The sequence below is a fragment of the Megalopta genalis genome, chromosome 2, assembly GCF_051020955.1.
Source record: "Megalopta genalis isolate 19385.01 chromosome 2, iyMegGena1_principal, whole genome shotgun sequence".
Classification (NCBI taxonomy): domain Eukaryota; kingdom Metazoa; phylum Arthropoda; class Insecta; order Hymenoptera; family Halictidae; genus Megalopta; species Megalopta genalis.
The window spans coordinates 24,491,900-24,510,107 of NC_135014.1; the positions used below are offsets into that span (position 1 = coordinate 24,491,900).

The 18,208-nt window shown below is 33.7% G+C and overlaps 4 protein-coding genes across 11 annotated transcripts; 2 read left to right on the plus strand and 2 right to left on the minus strand.

Annotated features, from left to right (window-relative positions):
* Positions 1-354: 354 nt before the first annotated feature.
* LOC117220594 (uncharacterized) lies at positions 355-4,895 on the plus strand. 2 transcript variants are annotated; one of them, XM_033470708.2, is made up of 3 exons: positions 355-784; positions 875-977; positions 1,210-4,895. In XM_033470708.2, the coding sequence occupies exons 1-3, from the start codon at positions 726-728 to the stop codon at positions 3,628-3,630; spliced, it is 2,583 nt and encodes an 860-aa protein (XP_033326599.2). In that variant the 5' UTR covers positions 355-725; the 3' UTR covers positions 3,631-4,895. The 2 variants fall into 2 exon arrangements, with proteins under 2 accessions (XP_033326599.2, XP_033326600.2); XM_033470709.2 differs by lacking the exons at positions 355-784; positions 875-977 and adding an exon at positions 1,095-1,148.
* Positions 4,846-7,343, minus strand: LOC117220593 (thiol S-methyltransferase TMT1A). 2 transcript variants are annotated; one of them, XM_076518845.1, is made up of 4 exons: positions 6,779-7,343; positions 6,454-6,534; positions 5,591-5,850; positions 4,846-5,180 (listed from the first exon to the last, which is right to left on the minus strand). In XM_076518845.1, the coding sequence occupies exons 1-4, from the start codon at positions 6,798-6,800 to the stop codon at positions 4,920-4,922; spliced, it is 624 nt and encodes a 207-aa protein (XP_076374960.1). In that variant the 5' UTR covers positions 6,801-7,343; the 3' UTR covers positions 4,846-4,919. The 2 variants fall into 2 exon arrangements, with proteins under 2 accessions (XP_076374960.1, XP_033326598.2); XM_033470707.2 differs by having other exon boundaries at positions 6,454-7,343.
* A 150-nt stretch (positions 7,344-7,493) lies between these two features.
* Positions 7,494-11,033, minus strand: Sec6 (Exocyst complex component Sec6). Its single transcript, XM_033470694.2, has one exon. It carries the CDS (start codon positions 10,602-10,604, stop codon positions 8,358-8,360), a length of 2,247 nt encoding a protein of 748 aa, XP_033326585.1. The 5' UTR covers positions 10,605-11,033; the 3' UTR covers positions 7,494-8,357.
* A 659-nt stretch (positions 11,034-11,692) lies between these two features.
* On the plus strand, positions 11,693-17,047 carry LOC117220592 (putative RNA methyltransferase CG11342). 6 transcript variants are annotated; one of them, XM_076518847.1, is made up of 5 exons: positions 11,716-11,882; positions 11,992-12,165; positions 14,199-14,373; positions 15,095-15,296; positions 15,725-17,047. In XM_076518847.1, the coding sequence occupies exons 4-5, from the start codon at positions 15,105-15,107 to the stop codon at positions 16,262-16,264; spliced, it is 732 nt and encodes a 243-aa protein (XP_076374962.1). In that variant the 5' UTR covers positions 11,716-11,882; positions 11,992-12,165; positions 14,199-14,373; positions 15,095-15,104; the 3' UTR covers positions 16,265-17,047. The 6 variants fall into 6 exon arrangements, with proteins under 6 accessions (XP_033326596.2, XP_033326591.2, XP_076374962.1 ...); XM_033470705.2 differs by lacking the exon at positions 11,992-12,165 and having other exon boundaries at positions 11,693-11,847; XM_033470700.2 differs by lacking the exon at positions 11,992-12,165 and having other exon boundaries at positions 11,705-11,847; positions 13,963-14,373.
* Positions 17,048-18,208: the final 1,161 nt, after the last annotated feature.

Here is an 18,208-nt window from a genome sequence, read left to right on the forward strand (position 1 = left end):
TTCTCGACATATTTCCCGTTCCGAATCACAATTTTCAGAGCTTTTAAAATATAAGCAAAATATGTACGTAGCATGATTTAAAAGTGAGGATACTTTTGGTGTTAATTATTGGCGGCTCTAATTAGTTATACGGAACTAGAATTAAAGGAGAAAATTTCCTCTTCACAAAAACTAAACCAATTTGATCATCAATCATAGACATAATTCTTAGGTGATGTTACCAATCATCGATCTTAGTCGATGTCAGGAATTTCAGGATCACTAACATCAAAGATTTCGACAGAGTTTTGCCTTCATAATAATTATCTTGATCTATGGTATAGTATGATCATAATGTTTCGCGCATGCGCATAGTGTATAGTTAATTTTGAAAAATATACGCTCGTTTGAATTAGTGCTTTCTAACCTAATAAAAGATCTCGGTTGATAATAATATCATATTAATATAAATGTAATACACATGAATATAAAGAAATCAATACTTTTATGTGGTTGCGCAAAAAACTTGCAACTTGCCCTGTATACATTCTTGCAGTTATCGTCTGCGTCCTTGATTATATTTGATGCAGTCGAACAACAAAAAATGTAACTTCAAATCAGTGTGAATGGCATACTACATACATCTATAAACATAAGTTTGATGCTACACACATATGCATGGAAGTTTACAATTTGTTTAAAACTTTTGTAGTTTATAGTACTCGCACAAAGAATGATTGTACATAATGGATAAAAAGTTAAACTTACCAAATCTGGATGAATCTTATTATGATGGCATTGAAAAGTAAATCTACTACTACCATAGGATATTATAATTATTTCTGACTGTTTCTGATCATATTAATTGATTCTGTAAATGTTGTATATTTTTTAGGATTGTTGGTTCCAAGAATGATACAACATTTCTATTACCTGCAGACGTTTTACAGAAAAGGAAAGAATTTTGGCACGACTTCTTTCAAAAGTATGCAGAGGAGGTACGACAAATTTCATAATTTAAACAAGTAAGGGGACTTTCTGATTAAGAAGTAAGTCTTTCTTTCTTACATATTATTGTAGTATAAAAAATTCTGAAAAAATATAATTTCTTTCAGAAATTTATAAGAAAGCACGTACCTTTCTACTGCTTGATCAGCGGGTTCCCTTAGGTACAACTATATTTATTTAAAAGATATTAATAATAATAATATTAATTGCTTGTCATTTTAGTCGGTAATAGGAAATGATTTAGACTTACTTGACATTCAAGACAGCGGACCTCATAAAAAGTCATTAAAATTTATACAACATTGGGTAGACAATGGTACTTTGCCATATAACAATATAATGGATATAAATAAGGAATCAGAACAATGTGATGCAGCAAAAGTGTTGACAAATACTTCCAGCAGTTCTGTTGATACAGTTGCATATATATTATCAAATAATAATACAACTAATAAATTTACTACAATGGCTATTGTGGAGGGAGCAAAACAAGGCTCATTGGTAGACCTTGAGAATGAAGATATAGGAAGCGTAGATACAATAAAACTTGTCAGAAATACAGATGGTAGAGATAATAATGACAATGTGTTACAACAGAATGGTGAAAATAGTATTGAGAATGCTTCCATGATGCCCTCTGCTGAAATTGAGAAAGATATAACATTTAAGAGAAATGATGAACCAGAAGTAAACAGAACACCTAAAATTAACTACAATAAGCTATTTACTGAGAAATTGATGCATTTAATTACTAAAAAAGAAAATCGGAATTCTTATATAAAAGAAAGCTTAATCAATAGAGAATTAAATCAATCTTCGCGATTCTACTTAACAGAAGAAAATTCTGAATGTCAAAATGATTCACAAAGATTAAGTCAACGTAAAAAGTTATATAGTGCCAGAGATTCACCTGTTGATATTGTTTCTACAATTCGTAGAAACACAAGTATTATACCTAGGAGAAAACAATTTTTGCATCCTGCGTTAGATTCTCAGATTACAGCAAGAAGAAGGTCTAAATTCTTCCAAAAAAGAAGAACACAGCAGATTAGTATGTATCATAAAAGTGTGATGAATAGTAGCACATTCTCTCTTCCAAATACTATGAGTAAAAAATGGAGTAATACTAAAAAATCTTCCATGGCTAATTCGCAAAGTGTACGTAAATTAAAAACTCGAGAAACAAGTCTTAGTTCCACTGACGGTAACAGTACTGTTATAGAATGCAATAATCAGAATATGAATATGTCTGCAATAGTTAATACTGAAAGCGAAATTGTTAGTTCAAATGCGAGTGAATTTAAGAAACCTAACAATACTGTAAGAGAATTCAGAAAGTCTAAATTAAGAGTTACTAGGTCTAGATTAAAAAATCAAATGAGATTATCCTTATCAAAACCTAATGAACTAAACAAACTTCCAATACCACAGAACATAAAACCGATAGTTTGTTTAAAACGATTATCCGAATCCGACATAAGAAAATACAAAAAGCCGAAAAATTTAACGATCAATTTTGATAATTTATTAAAACCAGTAGTTCGTGTAAAACGATTACTAGAGTCCGATATAGAAAAATATAAAAAGTCGGATGAAGAAGTCAAGAACGTTGAGAATTCACATTCAGCGATTTATTTAAAACAGTCATCACAATTTGTTTCTGGCGGAAGTAGAAAAGTAGAGAAAATGGTGAGAATTCCTTGTAACTTAAATGCAACAGTTCGTTTAACACGACTATCAAAGCGCGATATTGAAAATATTACCAATTCGAATACATCGATGAAAGATAATATTAATTCGAATACAATAAAGAAAAATAATATTATACCGAGTACATTAAAGAACAATAATTTACAGTCTCAAACTATCCAGATACAAAATGATAGAACAAGTAATACTAAAAGACCCCTGCGCTCACAAAATGCCTCAACTAATTCGGTCCGCAATAGCAAGACCATTAACTTATTTGAGGATTCAGATAGTGATCATAGCACTTTATTGATCCATAAATGTGAAAATTCTAAATCTGCAAAAGATACAAATAATCCGCATGGCTCTAGCAATGTCTCCTTATATGATAAAATTGGAACAGAAATTAATAAAATTCGTGAAAATAACGTAAATTTCATGCTAGATGATGAAATAGAAATATTGCCCAAAAGTAGCTCTAAGCGTGGTAGCGAATTCGCTCCTAAAACAAAGAACAGTTTCATTTTCTTGTTTGACGATAGCAATGACTTTGTAAAACTTATACCACGGAAAACAAATAAAACATTCAAAAATAATATAGATACAAGTCTAAATGATGCTGATGATACTTGTAGTACAGGTAAACCGTCAGTAACGTCTGAAAGCACTTCATCACTATCAAGACGTCGTACAGAAAAAAGGTTTAAAAGATGGAACTTTAGGCATGCAAAGATGATTAGAAATGTACATGAAATGATTCTTAGAAATAAAAACGGTAGATCTCCCCGAAGGGTAAAGATAAATTGTAACAATGATAAAGACAATGCTCAAACCGCAATTCAAAAACCAAAAGTGGTGAATGTTAAAAAGGTTAAAAACAAGCTAGATGCGAATAATCTATATTTTCGAACGGAACTGTTCGATACTGATTCAGAAGCATCATCGTGTTACTAATAATTCTTATTAATATGATAATTAATTAATATTGTAGTATATAATTTGTATAAAGTTTGGACTACTTTTGACTTAAGGAAAAGTTAAGTACAACTAAGTATCCTGGTCTAAAGTATCATATAAATCATTCGAATGTAAGTGAAATTGTTCACGGTCTATGTTCATACGAAATTAAGAAATTCATTACGAGTGTTGTAAATACCATTGTAAAATTATTAAATATAACATAAGAAAAGTAAAAAAAGCGATATATATATAAAAGAAAAATTGAAATACTTGTACAAGAAAATACGAAAGCTTTGACGTGAACAGATTAATGGATCTGATGAAAACAAAATAAAATTATTTACATTTTTGTATTCAATGTTAATCTTAATTCAATTGCTCATAGCTTTCCAATTGATTGTATTTATTTTAAGATCGAAGAGAGAGAGAGAGAGAGAAGACGGCTCTTTAAAAAAAAAAAGTAAAACTATTGCAATTATATAATATTTTAATATTAAAACAAAATAATTCATACTTCCTCAAATAGTTTTTAATATCTTTTTAGCGAATAAAAAAAAAAAAAAAAAATATTTTCAATATACAATACAATTAGCACAAAATTTTAGTGTCTCAACCATGCCAAATAAATATACTTTTAAATTTTCTATTATAAATAGAGGAAATCGCAAATTAATTATCACCTATATTTAGCATAAATAATGACTATTGGCATAGATTAATAACTAAGCATTAAATACTAAATAAGTACTGAATATTAAATCAAGTCTAATAAGGGAGCATATTTTAGTTACTCATGCCAATTATAATAAAGCTTATATGACATGATTCTTCCAAAAATATTTGACACATATTTCTATAAAACATTTATACAAACTATAAAAATAACAAATATAATTTTTCACTAACAAATTGTTTTTATTAACCGTATTATAACCTTATCTATTTTCTTTAGCAATTTTATTAAGTTTAATAGTCATTGTTATTTTAGCAGAGGAAGTATTTCGAAAATCATTATTTTTTACTGAAGTTACTAATTTCATACAATTTTTTTAGGAATTTATAGAGACTGCGGATATTTATACAAATTTTCATATTTGAAAACAAACATTAAAAATAGTTTTTTCTACTGCAGTTTCTATTTCATGGTATTTCAAACAGTTATGCAGGCCATAAATTAATACAAATTTGCAGTTTAATTAAAACGCAATGTTGTTGTACGAAAGTAACTTGGATTTTATTAAAAATTTGTTCCTGCTTTATGTTTTATGATTTTTTAAATACAACTATCGTATTGCAATTCCTAATACATGTTTCCTCGAAAGAACCAGATGAAAATGTTGTGTCACATATCCGTCGAGAATGAATGTGTCACACGTAATACTAGCGAAACCAATTTTTCGAATATGTTTCATAGGATTAGCGTTTAAACGGCAACCACCAAACAACGCTGACCATATTTTTGTTTGTGACAATAATTTTTGCAGCCTTCGCACAAAAGTTCCTTCAGTTTCGGGCACATGTTCTATGAACAAATAGTGACCACCCTAAAATAGAAATTATTTAATATTTTCTTAAAGTATTCTGAAAAGATTTTATTATTTGTATTGTATCTATCCCTTTGTGTGTGTGTGTGTGTGTGTGTCGTACATTTGAAGTCACGCAACAATCATAAAATTGATTTGAGCTATGAATTCGATTTAAAATCAGGGAAATACAGTTAAACTTTATATATTTTCAAATGTCACACGTTATGGTACTATAATTTCTAAATAAATTGTGAAAAATCTATATATATATATATATATAAAATATTTTTACAAGAAAAGATATTGTTTGTTATTGTTTAACAAAGAATTTTCAATTCTATAATATTTTGTTTATAAATTCAAGACGTAGAAATACGTTTCAATATAATTTATTTTTACTTGTTTAAGAATTATTTTAATCTCTTTACCGGTGCCAGAACTCTGTGAATCTCACGTAGTGTTGATTGCACCGACTTCACTGAACATAATGATCTCATTGTCACAACTACATCTATATATCCTGTAGGTACATCTTTTAAAGAACTGCCGTCACCAACTATCGCACGTTCAATAGTTACGTGCGAAAATTGCCACGAATGTCTCCCCTTAATTAAATACTCGGCTAGCCTCAGGTTGCGATCGACGGTAATCAAACGAGTATTGCTTGGATAAAATTGTATATTTTCACCTGTAAAGTTTATAATTAATGTGACAATCCACTGGAAATACTCTATCCAACAATTTCTTTTCCTAGTTAGCGATATTGTTTGAAGTATCTCAGTTTTTGCATTTATAGCATAGAAAAATCTTTAAAAAGCTATAAAATGAAAGGTTGCGCGTGAAAGATACGATATTAAATAATTAAATAATTTATTAAATAAAAACCATTGTAAAATTATTGAATGTCTACAAACTTCTTGATTATAATGATGAGCTACTTTATTTTATTTTATTTGGTGTCGCTAATGATTTCATAATTAATACGACCACATTAAAATAAATCGCAAATACAAAAACAGATTAATTATTATTAAGATCTATACAAATCTAAATTGCATGAATTATTTGATCAAAAATTGAGGTAGTCGACGTAAACGTGCATAAATCATTAAAATATTGTGGTTTCTTTTAAAAACTCGCAAAAATTACCTATTTTTGTGAGAAATCGGAGGACTGATATCTTAGATCCGGATTAAAATCACAAGATTATCGATCATTGGTTAATGTGTGTTTTGTTAAGTGTTTGTTACTGTGTGAAATTTGCGACTGGTTGTGCATGTAGGATGCCCACCCGTTTTAACACCGATCTCGAGCACACGGATGCAACCCATGGACCGCAGTCTCTCGTCATTAGAAATTGCATTTTGCAACACTGCGAACAAACGTTTTCTATAGGGAAGCGCGAGTTCTGCCCATTCCTTTTCAAATCCTGTTAGGTACGCTTTATAAATATGTTTCTGCAAGTTCGACCATTGCTGCGCCATCCAGATCACCATAATCGTAAAAAGAAGCGCCAAAATTCCGTAATTGGTGAACATGTCACGAATCCACAAGTCACTATTGCTCATTTTGTTAAAATAATACTGTATACGTCGCTTGAGTGACACCGTACTTACCCCTAAATTGATACTTTGTCATGAGACTACGAATATTGTTTATAGAATTATCGAAACAGAAAATATGTTTCTGCCTAGCTTAAGTGTTTATAAATCCGATTTTGCATAAAGATTTATTTTAAAGTTATATTCTTTCTTAACACTTTTTCTTAGTATATAATTTGGTTTCTTTTCAATTGTCACTTAGCGCGCTTTTGATTTATTATTTTGTAACTGTTAACGTTCACATTGTTTATGATAGACCACCGATCTACGATTTTGTTACATCTGAAGTTTGGACTCATACTATTATTTATTCGCGCGGCGTAAACACTTTTCTCTTCGATAAGCTAATCAATTTTGCGAGACGATAACACTCGTGACTATACTTTGTGCATGCGTAATGTTTTTTTCAGAAAAATACTGCTAAGTTGAGTACAAGTTAGGCTAAGGCCACCGAGGCTTATTTTACTAGAATAAAATCGAGTATTTTAAAAAGAACATAATTTTTTTTTTTATTCAAAATTAATTTTTGATTCTAAATTCGCTTTTGAATTCATTCGAATGTTATACGCTGTTTTAAAAAAGAAAGCGTATTAGGGATATACATAGTGACATAACGAACACAGTGTCAACATATATTTTTAAAATATCTTTAATTCAAATTTTTAGATTTACTCGATTTTTTATATGTATATAAATAAATACGGTTATAATGCATGAAAAAAGAAGTATCTCCAAATATTAAGAAATTATATTTTCTATATTGTTTTCAAACAATCAATCTGTACACATTGCTCCTTTATATCAAATTAATATTTGTTTAAAATTAAACAAGGCTAACTAATTTTAATTTCAATAATAAATCGATATATCTATATACAGCACATGTAAAGAATCTAAAAGCTCAATCGATTTTACACAGCTTTTAATAAATTAGATAAATAAGAAATTTAATAATATACAATTCGCCGATTACTACTATTATTATTTTGAATGTATCTGATCTTCTAAAATGATCACGTATAAGTTCATTTGTCTGTTTACATTTTCTAGGTCTTTCTTTATAATATTTTGTTGACCTCTAAAGTGTAAGAATACTGTTTTTATTATATTTTATGCATCCTTTTATCTTTTTGGTATACGTATGGTATATACTATATAATATTATGTACATTTAAAACTACGTATAAATAACACTACCTGCAGTGAATATCTACAACAGTTTAGTAGTAGCTAAGGCAGTGAATTGATTATTGTTTTGTTTGCAATATTAATTTTTAACTGCCATCCAGCAAGAAATTCTGTAAAACTTTAGGCATCTGTGATACAATATATACATACATAATTATGTACATACACGCAAACAGATATTTACATGAAATAATACTATTGTATCTGAATTAAAAAATGGAAATTTTTTAAACTCTGCTTAAATAATAAGTTAATTATTATACACATATCGATTCTATTTGTGATGTTTCATTTATATTGTAACTACAATAATTATTTCGTTAACTAAGTACACTATACCAAAATTACATCATTCTAATTAACGATATGTAAAACTCTAGATTATTTCTTTCCTTGCTTTTGAATTTCAAGGTTTCCAACCAAGGAAGCTATCCTGTATAACTATCTGTTTGAATATGCTATGTGTAATAGATTGTGGTACTTTGCGATTTCGTTGTGCTTCAAAGATATACGAGACTTTCTCTCTTGCCTCGCTACGAGAAATATCACCTCTAAGACCCAGTAATCTAACTAAATGATCTTCCGTCATATCCGGGTACTTTTCAACCAAAGAATGTAAATCAAGAGAAAGTATCTCAGAATCTTCGCAACGCAGTACTTCAGCAAGACGTTTGATTATTTCGAACGGCGAATTGAAGTTTCCTACTTTAGGTGCTATTCTATCAAAGAAGTTCTTTAGCTTTTCAGCTTCTGTCATTATCTTTGAAGTGCAAGTCAGACATTCATCATACGTTTTCAATGATATCTTTCTCTGCAGCATAGCGGAAATATAACGTTTTGCAATGAGGTTTTGTGCCTCTGTAATAACATATTCAAAGTTCCTGGGGGATAAATGATTGTAATCCTGGAAGTAATCCTCCAAAGTTACACAGATAGTCTCTACAGGAATAGGGGATGATAACCATTTAGGAGTTATCAGATCCTGAAAATGCGATTCTAAATCTAGGAAAGATTCTTCCAGTAATATCGCGGCTGCTTCATTTCGTAATTGTTGGTAATTAGACAGTAGATTTTCAAATTTAACAGTGACATCCCCGCTAGTATTAGGAACCCAATAGAGTTGTTTCATTTGTTGTGCTAGCTCTGTAAACTGTAGACAATTATTGACAGCTGTAATCATGTGATGGGTGAAGTATGGTACTTGGCTTCTGTCCTCAAAATGTTTGCTTTTGAATTCCAATATAGCTTGCCTGTACATGAATCCATACTTAATAACTTGTTCAATGCATAGAACCAGTGCTTGAGCTGTTAGGTCTGCACTAATTGTTTTGGTTACTTGCAGATTCTGATCAATCATTTGGAAAATTATTACAGGTGCTGCAGTATGATAGTATGCCTCTTGAGTGCTACCTTCTGGCAATATTCCACTCCACCAGTCTACTTTTTCAGTTTCTAAAGTCTTCCTCATCCAGTCCTCATAATTTTGGCACATATTTTTCAAATACTTTTCCTGGAGATCATTTATAATCTCAGGACTCAATAATGGACCAATATCACTTGTATCAATATTCAGTTCTCTGTGTTGCATCAATTCTGGTCCTGTATAGGTGTTCATGATCCAAGATAATAAAGATACATATTCATTTCCTTCCAAGCCATTTGTAATTATATCTTTCAAATGTTGGGATAAACTTGTGTGATACATTTTAACGCAAGTTCTTACAATATTCCACCAAGGTGGGAAACATGGTTCACATAGCGTTTTAGCAACTCTCAAGTCTTCTAGAATTAAAAGCCTTGTAAGTTCTAAGTACCTAACCAGCCACATTTTGTTATCTACCCTTTCTTCAACATGAGTGCCCTCAATTCGGTTGGCTATAGATTTTTCAAGCACCTTCATAGCCATGTCTTTCCATCTTTTAGGCCTACCTGGTGGCATGAATCCGCTCTGTTTATGCCTTTGAATAGCAAAATGATCTGCTTTCTCTTCCCTCTCTATAATCCTTAATGCTGTTACAATAACAGTAGGTTCCTTTCTGACAGTATTCAATGTACGACTTAGTACTAATCTGATTTGTTTCTCCATCAACTGTGAGAGCATTTCAACATCCTCTAAATAAGCTTTCAACATAATTGTGTCAGCCGGCGATTGATTCGGAAGTTTATGAAGTTCATAAAGCAAATCGTCCCGTGAATTCTCAAGGTCCATAATGCTCTGATGAGCATGTAACAGTTTACCTTCGTTTATCCATTGCTTAGTCTTTTCGACACTGTCGGGTACGGTAAACGTATGCTTCAAGTTTTCTTTGGCAGTAACGTATTGTGAATGACGCATGTTTTCTTCTTGAACAGCCTGTAATCGTGCATTTAATTCTGGAACCTGACTGAACAACTCACCAATGTCATCTAGCTCCTGCTTCACAGAAGAGATACTCTCCAAAGAGCTCTCAAGTTGTTCGAAGCCCACACGAACTCCATCTAATTGACTTTGCATTGCAGTTTTGAGCATAGTGTCTACAGAAGCTTTTTTCCGGGTTATTCTACGTTTGTACATATCAATTTTTTCCAATTGACCTGGCCGTTGTAGCAAATTCGACACATACTTTGTTGCTCTCGCTTTTGCTTCTTCTTCAGATTTTTGTAGGAACTCCATGTTCAAAGCCGTTTTTGATAGTTCACGTTTATATTACAAAATTGTTGATTACAAAACTGAGAAGTAATGTTTCTCGATAAATTGATTAATAGTTTAACACACAATGTGTGCACGATTATTTTGACATTTACGAAACTTTGGTTAGATGTTTTAAGATGAATTTACATCAAATAGTTTTTCGCAATCTGCAGTACTCATTGACATAAGGTCGAGAAACTGCTTCTCCTCTGATTGGTTGACGCTTCACAACTAAACAGTGCTGTTCACATAGTTTTATACAAAAAGAGGAAGTGACGAGTGTCTTGGAATAAATATGCCTCTAGTATGCAGTTTTTCAATTTATATGATATTAAATAACGGTTTCTCAGGGAAGGAAAGTATCTAGACCAACAATAAAAGGTTTTACGATACCTGGAGAAACTTTTTTTTTGTCCCGAGTCCTGACATGTGTTTAGACCTTTTCAAGCTCGGACCCCTGGCGGAATTATATAAAATGTAGCTTACGGGTTTTCGGAAATTTTAATATTTGTAGAAATTTAAAACGTTCGTAAATACGCTGAATTGTGTGATCGAGAATCCTACTGGGCGAAAAGTACAAGTCGAATATCGCGCCATGTATTTCAGATGGAGCGCCAGTCGCACGGATGCGCTAGGTGAGGCTGCTAGGTTTCTCGTCTGTGTAGACACTACACATAGAGCTAGCTTGTTTCGTGCTGTCTCTCTTGATCATCTCCTGTTCTCCTTTTAAAGCAACTGCACGGACCTGGATGATAAAAATGCTTACATACTATGCTGAAGCAGAATTGCTAACTATGGTGAGGCATGACTGTGTGTACATATTCAACCACGACTTGGGATATGCACAGACCACACGGATAAGGTGTCAGAGTAGATTGGACACCATACAGTGTCCCATGTTATACGTTCTGAAATATTGACATCGGTAAAAAAATAGAGGCACAGATTTAAGATTCTAAATCTGTGTTAGTCTCTGTCATGGACCAGAATGAAATCCAGGAACTATCGGTAACAAAAGGTCTTAGGGCCACCTAAACCCTAGATAGAAACGATCATAAGATGCAATGTCTATATCAGCAGGTACTATTGGCTTATCAGTTAGATACTTCATTATACATAGATGAGATATCTATGTATCAGATTTCATATTCGAGCTCGTCTGCGGTGGGGTTTTTGGTCCGAAGGAAACAATAGCGCCAGTAGTGAAAAATATCCGATCCACAAGGTAGTGTTTCCTACTAGTTTTACGTGTTTAAATAAGTAAGTAATCAACTAAAAATACTCACCGCCGCTTTTGTATTTGACCTAGACATATCAGTCCAGTCTTATTTTTGTAATACGAACGCTAAATCTCTCGATATTTACACAGAAAATCTATCGGCGGTGGCCATCTTTGCTTTGAAAGTCTCGCTGCCGAATATTACAAATGACTCCACAATAACATAATATTTGGCATTTTGGAGAACGAGAGTAAATTGTACTTTTAGGAATCACAATTGACCACTCCAGACCTGCTTACTTCGATAGTAAAGCGTCACTTTTGGTAGGGAATAAACTGGAATGTGGTTTACGAGTCATTCCACGCCAAATCGATCATTTTTTCCCCCTCGATATCTGGGATTTTCATCAGACTGAAATATGATGTAGTCCATGTGATGTTTGAGGGGGGTTTAAGTCATCATTTTGCTAATTTTGAATTTGTTTAAAAAATACAGGTCCCTGAAATTTACGATTTTTGTCCACTTCTGCGAAAATGGATTATTGTACTTAAAAATGTTTATCTCGGAAAGTATTGATCGTATTGAGATGTAGCTTTTTTAGTTTTACTTGGGAAGGATTCACCTTTCTCAATAAATTTTGATCTGATTGAGAAATTGTTTCATTAGGCTTACACCACCTATGATTTCAATGGATCTGGAATATGTTATGAAGGATGATATTCTGAACAATTTTTTCCTTTTCCATTTAGGGCCACTCAGCCCTAGTTTTTGAGATATTAAGGAAAAACTGTTGCTACTACTACATTGAATTCTGTCTATGCGTGCATAACGAGACACGGCGTGCATGAGCCGTCAGCTGTCGCTTCTCCACTGTTTTCTTTCAAACACGATGACGCAGCAGCAAGAAGTAAACACAACGGGTGAACTTTTTAGTTCAGATCAAATGTAGAGAGCCTAATCGTATGCGAATATAAATGACTCTATTCTGATAGCTATGAAACTTTTCGATTGTATTTTTAAATTTCATTACAATAATATGGGTAGATGGTGGTTTGGTTCACTGACTATCATAGCGGAGCGCGCGATCCTTTTATCTTCGGCGCTTCACTGTGTGTTTAATATGTGTCGCGCCATCCTACGGAAAACATATATTTATAGAGAAAAGACCAAGGTATACGATAGTATTTTTTTTGAATTTTTAGAAACGCGACCTCGAGTCCGTATTTAAAAAATAAAAATTTGTTTATAATTTTCAACGTTGTAAAAACAATTTCTCAATCAGATCAAAATTTATTTAAAAAGATAGATCCTTCCCAAGTAAAATTAAAGAAGATACATCTCGATACGATCAATAGTTTCCGAGATAAAAAATCCTAAGTATTACATGTACTAAGTACATCATATTTCAGTTTGAATTAAATTCCAGACATCGAGGGAAGAAAGTGATCGATTTGGCATGGGACAGAGTTTGGAACAAGGCGAGGGCTACGCTACCTGATTCGCTCCCCACGTTATCCCCTTTGATTCGCAGGAGCTCAGGCGTTATCGTAGTAATCATACCTAATGCTAATACCGGGCACATTAGGGCGACGCTCGCATCAGCTTGTACGTGCTGAAGATCGCACACTTCCCTTTGATACTCGAGGGGTTGTTCTTCAATTTTTGCAGCGAGGGCATTCTCAAAGAGAATTAGATCATTTCTGATCGAATCGAAAATATGAACACGGTTATCAAAATCGCAGTTAGTGCCGAATTCTTCGAAAATTTATTTACATTACGGGATAAAGAACCAATTTGTTGGTTCTACATTTAGATGATTTTTAAACAGTAAAAGTTTCCTAAGGAAAGAATCGACATAGCTACATATCTTGTTGTGAACTGGTTGGGTGCGTCTCTGTAACTTTAAATTCAGGCTATATAGGTCAGGGGTGATGAACTGACAGCCTGAAGGTTACTCGTGATCTGTACGTCACCACGTGACCACACGCACACTCGTGCTTCGCACACCGCACACACGCCAATTTCTCTTGTCGTTCACATTTTTGGTGGAGGTGGAACGAACTAGCTGAAAGGACAATGAGTACAGTCCGCGATGATGAAGTTTGTCCTCCCTGGAATAGGTCTACAAGGGATCACTGACCTACCACTGACAAAGAAAATGCATCAACAATAGTACCCCATGGGTACTCTATTGATCGAGTGGTGCTCCGAGTCGAACGGGACAACGCGGGGAGCGAGACGCTGCGATGGGAATCAGGAGCAAGGAGGCGTAACTCTCGCGGTCTTTATGTTGTGTGGAGTCTTATTCCGACCTTTGGGTGGAATGACCGTTACACGTACATATGTTCGTGTGTAGTAAACAGTGTATTGGATGCCCCCACCCTAAAAGGCACCCCACCCACGCAGAGCAGAGGAAAGAAACGTAACCTTGGTTTTGTATGGGCCAACACCCGACACTCACTTTCGCGGAGCCTATCGAAGCGAACGGTACCAAATTTTCGAGGAGCTCGTCGTGAGCTGGTTTAATAAAGGTAAGTATTCATAGTAAACATTACCAAAATTATTGTTACTATCTTTATAGTGTAATATAGTCTTGTACAACAAATTTTGATTCACTCTATATGGACTGCGATTTGTAAAAATCTTTCAATTGCATTTCCTTATATGTCAATTAAATTTTTTACATTTTATCTCACTTGTGTATTCCTAGCATAGCACAGTAATATTCATTTTCAAGTTAAATTTCCAATCAGATATAAGACATCGATATTTTATGGGAGCAGTCTTCCATTAAGTCTGATCAAATTTTAAGAGATTGAAAGATTTCTAAAATTTTAACGAAACGTGTTACAGAGAATTTACGATCAACGAAATGAAGAGATTATGTTAACGTCTAGTATAATAAATGCTTCAACCAAATAAATGCTTAAGAGTCAACGCACACGGGCCGCTTCCCTGCCACTTGAAGCAATCTATTGATCATTGTGGCCCGCGGTTGACCGGGCTCAAGGACGGCAAAATCACGAATGTGGCAGAAACGTTGTCTTTTGTGGCTCGAATGTCACGCAAATAATTTTTATTTTCCTTGAAATTCTGTACTCTTGCCATATCCAAGAAAAATATTCTAGATCAGACGAAATACCCGGGTTTATTAATCCAGATAGCTCTGAATACAAGAAGTTAACCACTTCAGGGTTCAAAGTGATTTTTGAGAATTCTAACTGAATTGAACAAATACACTTTGCATTTCAGATATTTCGAAATGGAGGAAGAGTCCACGACACCAACTGTGAAAAAACGGGAAGATCCGGCCGCTAGTCGTCATGGAAACTTTTCAAATTATTACGATGTCCGTCCTGTGGAAGATCGCCTGCTACAACTTCCATTCGATGTGTGGCGACCAACCCAACCGGGCCCTAAATACGTAGCTCTAGACGTGGGCTGTAACGCGGGGGTGAGTTTGAAACAGATATTGGACAAAATGGGACGAAATTACAAATGATGCACGCCTTTTCCGTTTCCGGAAATCCCCTTTTTTTTTATTAATACCGCAGTGCCTTTGCGCCGGAACTCGTTTCCGTGAACAAAACATACTTCCCGCAATTTGTCAGTAAATAACTGAGACACCGGCAAATAGTTTCTTTTTATCCTTATTATTAATAAGATGCTCCATATATTTATCCATTTTTTTATCTCTCTATGGAAAGTGTATCCAAAGAAATATGTGTCAAATATTTGTTGACAAAATCTGACATAAAATAATTAAATTTCTCTCTCTCTCTCTCTCTCTCTCTCTCTCTCTCTTTCTCTCTCTCTCTCTCAATGGAAAATATCCTCCTCTTAAAAACCTAATCACTAGTAAATGAATATTTTCATTTTCAGGACCTGACATTCCTGTTGCGCAGATTCCTAGAAAGATTCGTGGAAGAAAGAGAGGTGTTTCTTCTTGGCGTGGACCTCGATATGATTTTAATCGAGCGAGCGCAGGAACGTAATCCGCGGCCGGATCGGATGACCTTCAACTGCCTCGATTTTGTCGAAGATAATAGCAACAGAGTACTGGGAGAATATCTTCATCAGATCGGGAAACCGCGTTTCGACGTGGTATTTTGTTTTTCAGTTACAATGTGGATCCACTTAAATCACGGCGACAAAGGATTAATCAAATTCCTGCGGAAGGCTTGCTCGTTAACGGATATGATCGTAATCGAGCCACAACTATGGCCCGGTTATGAGAAAGCCTGCAAGAGATTAAAACGATCCAAAGGCGAGGATTTTCCGTTGTTCGAAACACTGAGATTGAGGGGGGATCCCGCTGCACATATCCATAGCATATTAAGCCAATTATGCAATTTCCGAAGGATCAAGGTCACTGCGGAAAATACTTGGAACCGGAAAATATTAATCTACGAGAGAAGGTGAACGATTACTCTCCGGATTTGTACGCGTCCAATCCATCTCACATGACTGAAGCAATAGTTATTCTGGTCGAACAACTATTTTTGTTATTCAAGTAACTCAATTCGAACAAAACTTTCAATCTGAATAGATCATTATCCACATTTAGTTGGATCCACATTGCTATGTTATTATACATATATGCAGTGGTGTACTGGGTGTACTGGTGCCCGAGGCGCAAAACAAAATTGATGCCTCTAATATGCTATAGGCCCCTAAAATGAAAACATGATTAATAGGGAAAAATTAAATTTATAAAATTTTATTTGCAGTATCGAGAAATTAATTTCTCTGAATTTAAAAAATTTTTTTTTTACTTTCTAGGCTTTTGCTTTGAAAAATTATTGATAATTTCTTCGTAGTCTAAGGTATTAACTATATAATTTTCGATGAACATCAGAGCCAAATCATTTAAAACGTAGAATGATCTTTTTCCGCTTGCATTATAAATTGGTATGGTAATAAATATTTTTCTGTAAGTTAAAAATTATTCCTCGCATCATTAATGAATTTTGACAAGGAATTAAGTAATTTGGTTCCACTTGACGAATTAGATTTAATATCTTATAAAGATTTATACTTTGTAAGAATTTATCATAGATACTAATACCGTGCGAGATATTCATTTTGTTGTATAATAATGTGTAATAAGCGTATTAGTATGTTGAAAACGACATATTTAATTAATCAATATGAAAATGCTGGTGTTCTCTTTTGTGGAATATATTTTTTACTTCTTGTTTTAAACGTGTGGTTTCTCCTGAAATTTTTGGTGCCATCTGTCCCACAATTTTTCAATAAGATTCAGATAGTGAAATTACACGGGTGATTTACAGAGTGATATAACTTTAAATCTTTTCTTATTTCAAAGCAATTTTTGCTAAAGTATTGTTGGATACATCTAAATATTTATATTGCACGTAGCAAGCGAGAGTAATAGCAGCGATAGATTCATGAAGGTCGCAATGAAACAAAATAACGATTTTTGGTGGTCTCGTAATAGACAGCTCGTTACATCTTACGTACCTCTTTCGTCTTTTTAAAGTAAATCTAAAATAAACATAAAATTCACATTTTGCCAATTTTGACTCTTTCTTCGGGGATCCCAGGCGTATGCCTCAAGCGCCTTGGGGTTAATCTGCCACTGCATATATGCTCATTATTGCAAAAGCACAGACTTTTGACAGATATGACGAGGTTTGTTCCAACGGATACCCGGGGAAGTATTATTAAATACAACGCCCACGGGATCTGTAGTCATCACGCAAGACGGCTTGAAGAGCTGAAGCTCTGAGGAAGGGTTTAGTGTGCAGGCCGGTTTACTGGAGAGTCCCATACTGGCTGGGAGCGCATGTCTCGCCCAGCCTCCTGAAAAAATAAAAAAAAAAGATCCATGAAGATATTGCATCTTATGGGTTTTTCTGTCTCAGCTTCAGGGCCTCTAGAGCCTCCTTGAAATAGTATGTATGAAACACGTACCACAAAAATACGATATAAAATGTAATTATTTTTATAGGCAGTTAAACAATTATTTCTACTAATTATGTAGCAATAGTTATATACATTTTTTTCTTTGCAGATGGGTATTTACAACGTTAATAAATTTATAAGCTTTGCAGTGTTATCATTCTACATTGGGCCACGCGCCACGACCGTAATCGAATGTGGGCCTCTTGAAGACAATTATATTGTAAGCGTTTTACCATTGTTTATTAATAGCAATAAGATTATCGTTATACATAACAATCTTGTTTTAGAAACAGTACCAAAGAACTGGTAATATTTTTTCTGATTGAGAGAAGTCCAAACACGTCATAAATCGGATAAAATGGAGTACGTGAGAATTCTTACGTTTCATACGAAGTTCACCAACCAGCTTTACTTACGGTTTTCGACGATATATTTTAA

Coding starts and splice junctions, on each gene's coding strand:
- Sec6 (XM_033470694.2), bottom strand. CDS start 10,604: ATGGAGTTCCTACAAAAATCTGAAGAAGAAGCAAAAGCGAGAGCAACA.
- LOC117220593 (XM_033470707.2), bottom strand. CDS start 6,730: ATGAGCAATAGTGACTTGTGGATTCGTGACATGTTCACCAATTACGGA. Junction 5,851..6,453: donor CGAGATCGGTGTTAAAACGG/GTGGGCATCCTA, acceptor TAAACTTTACAG/GTGAAAATATACAATTTTAT. Junction 5,181..5,590: donor TTCACAGAGTTCTGGCACCG/GTAAAGAGATTA, acceptor TTTCTATTTTAG/GGTGGTCACTATTTGTTCAT.
- LOC117220592 (XM_033470705.2), top strand. CDS start 15,105: ATGGAGGAAGAGTCCACGACACCAACTGTGAAAAAACGGGAAGATCCG. Junction 15,297..15,724: donor ACGTGGGCTGTAACGCGGGG/GTGAGTTTGAAA, acceptor TTTCATTTTCAG/GACCTGACATTCCTGTTGCG.
- LOC117220594 (XM_033470708.2), top strand. CDS start 726: ATGGATAAAAAGTTAAACTTACCAAATCTGGATGAATCTTATTATGAT. Junction 785..874: donor TATTATGATGGCATTGAAAA/GTAAATCTACTA, acceptor TATATTTTTTAG/GATTGTTGGTTCCAAGAATG. Junction 978..1,209: donor TTCAAAAGTATGCAGAGGAG/GTACGACAAATT, acceptor TTGTCATTTTAG/TCGGTAATAGGAAATGATTT.